Raw genomic sequence first — 7274 nt, forward strand, 5'->3', positions numbered from 1 at the left:
ACAACTCGTGTCTTGATAGGGTTTATTTACGAGTTCGGGAAGTTCTTTGATAGGGAATGCGTCTACATGGGTAATTCTTCATCTGCAAAGATCACAGGCAAAGGCAAGATCTTTCTCAAACTCACCTCGGGGAAAACACTTGCTCTCATTAATGTTTTATTTGTACCCTCATTGCGTCGAAACCTTGTGTCTGGTGCCTTGTTAAACAAAGCTGGTTTGAAACTTGTTTTTGAGGCTGTCAAGGTGGTAATGTCGCGTAATGGGGAATTTGTGGGCAAGGGTTATCTGTCTGGGGGTCTTTTTGTATTGAACACTGAATCTGCTATTAATAATATTGCATCTTCTTCTGCTTATATCGCTGAGTCTATTGATGTTTGGCATGGTAGGTTAGGTCATGTGAATGTGGATTATATTAAAAAACTTAGAACTATGAGTTTAATTCCGAGTTTGACGAGTCAAGAATTCTCTAAATGTGCTAGCTGTGTTGAGGCTAAGTTTACAAAGAAACCTAGTAAACCTGTGACTACCAGAAACACGAGTCTTCTTGAGTTAATTCACACCGACCTAGCTGACTTTAAAAATGTTGCAAGTAGAGGTGGCAAGAATTATTATGTTACGTTTATAGATGACTGTTCTAGATACACTCGTGTCTATTTGCTTAAGACTAAATATGAAGCAGAACAATCTTTTATAAACTTTAAGAAGGAAGTTGAGAACCAACTTGACAGAAAAATTAAAAGGGTAAGGTCTGATAGAGGTGGTGAGTATAAATCCAGTTATCTAGCCGACTTTTGTGCTGCAAACGGTTTAATACATGAGACTAGTCCACCTTACTTACCCCAATCCAATGGTGTAGCTGAACGTAAAAATAGAACCTTAAAAGAAATGATGAATGCTATGCTTTTAAGTTCTGGCCTATCTGACGATATGTGGGGGGAAGCAATTCTTTCAGCTTGTCACATTCTTAACCGTGTACCTCATAAGAAAATTGACAAGACACCCTACGAGATTTGGAAGGGCTATCCTCCTAACCTGAGCTTCCTTAGGGTATGGGGGTGTTTAGCTAAAGTGGGTTTACCTGATTTTAGGAGACCTACCGTTGGACCTAAGACCTATGATTGTGTGTTTATAGGTTATGCTCAAAATAGCTCTGCTTATAGATTTATGTCTTTGAGTGACCGTTCTATATCTGAGGCTAGAGATGCCGAATTTTTTGAGCATGTTTTTCCTTTTCAGAAAACTGTTGTAACATCTCCTAGTTTATCTGTTGCATCTCCTGATTTGTCTTCACATGCTAGTGCTAGCACTTCTATTGATGTTTCTGTTGAACCTAGAAGAAGTAAAAGACCTAGATGCCCAAAGAACTTTGGTGATGATTATGATACAACTATGTTATCTGAACTTGGATACACTGTTTGTGCTAGTGATGAGTTTGTTTCAGCTTTTTTAATAGAAGATGACCCAGAAACCTATAGTGAGGCAATGATATCCATTGATGCTAATTTTTGGAAAGATTCTATTAAAACTGAACTTGACTCTATTGTGTCAAATCAGACTTGGGAGTTGACTGATTTACCTAAAGGTAGTAAACCCATTACGAGTAAATGGATCTTTAAAAAGAAAATGAGACCTGACGGTACAATAGAAAGGTTCAAAGCTAGACTTGTAGTTAGAGGCTTTACACAAAATAAGGGTATTGATTATTTTGATACTTACTCTCCTGTGACCAAAATTTCGACCATTAGGACTCTTGTCGCCTTAGCTGCTATTCATAACCTTGTTATACATCAGATGGATGTTAAAACTGCTTTTTTGAATGGTGAACTAAGGGAAGAGATCTATATGTCTCAACCGGAAGGTTTTGTGATTGAGGGTTAAGAGAGTAAAGTGTGTAAACTGAACAAGTCACTTTATGGACTGAAACAAGCACCTAAACAATGGTATGAGAAATTTAACAACACTTTGATAAGTAATGGCTATGTGGTTAACAATTCTGATTCATGTGTTTATTCAAAAATAATGGGATCTGATTGTGTAATTATATGCCTATATGTTGATGACATGTTAATACTTGGTAATAATTTGGAAGTTATAATGAGAACCAAAGAATTTTTGTCATCACAATTTGAGATGAAGGACTTAGGAGAAGCTGATGTTATCCTAGGAGTTAAGGTCATCCGAAACCCCAATGGAATCTGTCTAAGTCAATCTCATTATGTTGAAAAAGTGTTGAGAAAGTTTAACTGCTTTGATGATGTGCCTGCTAGAACACCCTATGATCCTAGTGTACCATTGTGTAAAAACTTGGGCAAGAGTGTTTCCCAAGAAGAGTATGCTAAAATCCTAGGTAGTGTGATGTTTTTAATGAACTGTACTCGACCAGATATTGCTTATGCAGTTAGTAGACTGAGTCGTTATACACATAACCCTAGTAATGAACACTGGAATGCTCTTCGTCGTTTACTAAAAAACCTAAAAGGAACAGTTGACTTATGTTTGCATTATAGTAAATTTCCTGCTGTGTTAGAGGGATATTGTGATGCGAACTGAGTTGCAGGTAACGATGAGATCTGTTCTACTAGTGGTTATGTCTTTACCATGGGTGGAGGTGCTATATCGTGGAAGTCTTCTAAACAGACTTGTATCGCACGCTCTACCATGGAATCTGAGTTCATAGCTCTTGAGTTGGCAGGACAAGAGGCTGAATGGTTGAGAAACCTTTTAGTTGATATACCAGTATGGGGCGGACGGCTAACACCGGTCTCCCTGCACTGTGACTCGCAGGCTGCTATTGGTGTTGCAAAGAATAGTGTCTACAATTCAAAGAAGAGACACATTCGAATAAGGCACGCTGCAGTTAGACAACTCCAAGACAACGGAGTGATTGCTTTGGACTATGTGAAGTCCGAAAACAATCTTGCTGATCCCTTTACTAAAGGGCTGGCTAGGAGACTAGTCGCTGATACGTCGAGGGGAATGGGGCTTAAGTCCTTAGGTCAAGAGTGAGACCTGACTAGGCCTAAAGCATCTATTCCTATGGCGTTGTGTGATTCATAGCCTTTATGGTGGTGCTTTTGAGACGCACTTGATGGATCATACACCAGGTTGGACTCAGGTCCTTAATGACTCATGTGAGAAGTGCTATTGAGAAGCACTTGAGTCACCTACGTAGGTGTAACGATCATTAGACTATGAGAAGTCTTCTGAACACATCTATTAGTACCGAGGTAAACGCATAGCTCTAAAAGAGCGCGTTGCACTTTCGCGGAACGATCTTGATCTGAAGGTATGATATGTGTTGTGGGGGGTATCGACCGAAGCTCAGCTAGGAATTCAAATCGCAAGATATTCTCTCGCTGTAAGTAAGTTGTTTTTTCATTGCACTAAAGTGTCAATTCAAATCGAAAAATATTGATACCTAAGTATCCAATCCTTCCTTTATCCAGAATTCTTTCCTTCTTTTCTCTGGCGCCCCTAGTGGGGGATTGTTGGAAATAGAGGCTTGTGTGAGGCTTTCCTATTTTTTCCAATTGTCCCACATTGGTGAGGAAAAGAGAGATTTATGTGTTTATATATCTCCTCTTACCTTACACTATCACTAGTGGGTCAAGGGAGGCTTTTGTGGAAGCCTTGCGAGGTGCTTAATTCAGCTCGCACACGCGCGCGCGCGCCGTGCCCGTGCCCGAGCCCGGCCCGGATTCGTGATTCGGGATTTGGCAATCGCCTGCGGCGGGCCGTGCCTATCTTTTTGGGCCTGGACCGAGTTGTTGTTTTTGCTTCTGTTTTGTTAAACCTAGCAGTCAGTTTGTTTTAGTCAAATGCTGTTAGTGGGTGAGAGTATCACTCCACGTTTCCAGCCCTTGACTCCTACTTTTGCTGCAGTCGGTTTTTGGCTCTCTGATCAGGCTATTTATAGCCTCTGATCTGCTTCTCAAAAACAACAACAAAAACTCTTTCTCTTCTTTTCTTTCTCTTCTCTGCTCTATAAAAGTTTCTGGGTACTGTTTATAATATCGTTCCAAGTCTCACAGTTCCGATTACGTGGAACTGCGTGGAGGCTGTAGTGTTATCCTTGGGGAACTACCGGCACTAGCTGATCGTCACCACGGTCGTACCGGAGAAATAGTTTTCAAGGCAGTGGCTTCTACCACGGCACTACTTACGGGTTTTTATTCTCTAATTTCGCTGACTATCTCTGTTACGGTATTTCTACTCCCTCTGGTTACTGCAATTATTTTTCCTACAACGGTGAGTCACAGTAACCGCAGTTATCATCCGAAAAATAGTGATCCGAACAGTAGCAGCAATGAAACCCCTGCAAAATAATTCGTGAAGTGAGAAAAGTACCCGGAGGAAAACAAACTAAAAAAAGTTTTGAAAAACCATTTTAAAAAAGAATATGGAATAATTATGCACAAAGTTATAACATCAATTGATGCTCTTAACCGTTTCAAAGATGACAGTTTCAAGTTGAGGAGCTTTGTCGACCAAGCTAGTCACATATTTCCACGCCTCATAAGAAAAGTTGCCAATGTGTAATGTTGACAAGCTAGGGAAATCAGGTATCTGATCATCATCATCCAGCGTAAGAATGAATTGTAACATGAACAGAATTTCACTATTATGAATGATCAAAATATGTTTCCATTTCCAATGAACCCAAAAACTCACTACCCTTTGACGAAATCAAGTAAAAATAACTGAGAGGAAAAATCATTGCATGGCCTCATTGCAATCTCAGAATGCGCCACTCGTTAAAAGCCAATATATGTTGCTAACAAATGTGTAAAGATTCATATATTCGAGTAGACCTCCCTACCCCTCACTTGACGGGATTTCAGGGCGAAATGGTGTAATAAAAAGCTTGAAATACAATCATATGTATATACCTGTACTGAGTCCATCTTAAAACATAATTTTGTGGCTTTAGAAGCAGCGGCTTTTAGAAGTTCACGATCATACTTTACTGATTGCCTGTTATTATCAAGATCATCATATGTACTGTCTTCGAAAGTTAGCTCTGCTCTGACAAAAGAGTATGAATGTTTCCATGACGGAACTATGTTTACACCAATATTTAAACTATAAGTTAAATATGCCAGATTAGGGGCGTCAATCTCAAATGTACCCAAGGGAAAAGAACAAAGTTCAATTGTTAGAACTTTGAGCATTCTAGTGCGATGAATAACATGACCGTCATAATCACACTCGCAAGTTTTGAGAGTCAATTCTTCAAGCAATGCACAGCTAGAAAACAATCTTTCCAAGGAATTAAAATCAAGTTGGACAAAGCGATCTAGGTGAAGGATCTTCAGTTTTGGCAACCATGCTGATATTGGAATTTTGATAGCATAGTACCAACGACCTATCATCTTCAAACTCACTAGTGTTTCACTCACAAGAATCCTTTCCAAACTAACCCTGGTCGACTTTCACCAATTTTCAAACAATGAAAATTACTCCATATTAAGCAAAGTAATTATTGAGATAAAGGGATCAGAGGTAAATCTCATTCAAGCACAATAATTAAGCAAAGTAATTCTCAAACAATGAAAATTATTACTCCTTTGTCTCGGCCATTTGTTTACCTTTTATATTCATATTATTGGGACAAAGGGAGTAATCAGTATCACATTTCAAAACTATTGAACAAAAAGGGCTTATATCATTTTTCAGGCCGAAAAGAGTTTCATGTTTTAGACTACCTTTTTGTTCAATAGTTTTGAATAAAAAGGGCCTATCACAGTAATTGGCACATCACCGATATAGCTAGCATCAATAGGGGTATTTGTAGAAAAACTACCTTATATCATTTTTCTTGTTTTAGACTACCTTTGTTTTCTCATTTTTTGGTCAAAAACTACCTACGCTAAAAATATGGCGAGATTTGGTCGATTTAGTGACATTAACCAATCTTACATGACTTTCTTAACATCAAACAACAATGATCAACTGCGTCCAAACCAAAATTTAACTTCAGATAAGCAAAATTAATAAATTTCACATTTCAATAATAACTACAAACATCTACTAAAGTTTAGCGTAAGTACTTTATTACTTCCCAAAATCGGGCCTTAGTAAGATTAAAACATAAAAGAGTCATGTGAGATATGTTAAAGCCGAAAAATAGACCAAATATGTCTAGATTCTTAGCGTAGGTAGTTATTGACCAAAAAAAAAGAAAACAAAGGTAGTTGAAAACAAAAAAAATAATATAAGGTAGTATTTTTACAAATACACCTAAATATAAGGTAGTTTTTGACAAAAAAACCCTAAAGAAAAAGGAGATATTACCAGTTTACTGTTGATGCTTTCTGTCTCTTCAGAATTCAGATGTTGACCAAAAACCTGATTGCCTAATTGTGTAGGATTCCACATGTTCTTAATAACTTATTAATACTTTCATCAAATATAATAATCCTGGTTGACTTTCACCAATCTTCCATGGTACGACTCCTTTATATGATCTGCCATAAAATTGGTTGATTTATTCACAAGGTAGCCGGGAACTAGGATGATGCTATTCTGCCCGTTTCAGAATTTGACAGAAGCTGCTAAGACGAGATCATGTGTCCCGCCCCTTCAGAATTCAGAAGTTGACTTTCACCAATCTTCCATTATCTGACACGCGACACGGCAGTTAAGTGAAGTGTCGGAGTCACATAACTTTTTTCAGAATTAACTCTCTAAATCATACTTAGTAGAAGGAAGAACACCCAGCTATAGCCTCAAAATATAGTCTCCACATAATGTTTTTCAGAATTCTCTAATCACAAGGAAGACGAACACAGAAAGAACAAGAAAAAGAAGAAGAGAGAGATTAAAGTGCGTAAATTGGTTCAACATTAATAAACATAGTAGATATAAGAAAATGGATAGAATGGTTCAATAAACATACAGTCCTATGTTTCACTCCCTTCCATATCCATCAAAATAAGGGAAATTGCATCAACGACTCCCTTACGCACCACATTTCTCACTACTGAGGAACTTCTACATACGACATGCAATGAAAGTTAGGGACGACGTTCTTGTCAACCTTGTTTATTTCTAGACAGCAATCTAACGAACCCCTTGGAAGCATCAACAAGTCATTGATAATCTTCAGCTCCTCCTCCGGATTCGGATTAAAATGGCAGATTGTAAAGACGACCAACCTCTTAAGAACACTAGCATTTCTAAGAAGATGCCCCATAAGTGACAAGGAATTCTTATGCCCACAAAAGTTGCGCACTTCAATCACTTGGGCGTGACACGAAAAAGGGACCAGAGCC

At 38.3% G+C, this 7274-nt stretch overlaps 1 protein-coding gene across 1 annotated transcript; it reads right to left on the reverse strand.

The window, feature by feature from the left end:
• Nucleotides 1–4428: 4428 nt before the first annotated feature.
• LOC141595512 (F-box protein At4g22280-like) lies at nucleotides 4429–6378 on the reverse strand. Its single transcript, XM_074415479.1, has 3 exons — nucleotides 6295–6378; nucleotides 4890–5429; nucleotides 4429–4566 (listed from the first exon to the last, which is right to left on the reverse strand). The coding sequence occupies exons 1-3, from the start codon at nucleotides 6376–6378 to the stop codon at nucleotides 4429–4431; spliced, it is 762 nt and encodes a 253-aa protein (XP_074271580.1).
• Between the last annotated feature and the right edge of the window lie 896 nt (nucleotides 6379–7274).

The sequence above is a fragment of the Silene latifolia genome, chromosome 8 (genome assembly GCF_048544455.1).
Source record: "Silene latifolia isolate original U9 population chromosome 8, ASM4854445v1, whole genome shotgun sequence".
In the NCBI taxonomy this organism is placed as follows: Eukaryota; Viridiplantae; Streptophyta; class Magnoliopsida; order Caryophyllales; family Caryophyllaceae; genus Silene; species Silene latifolia.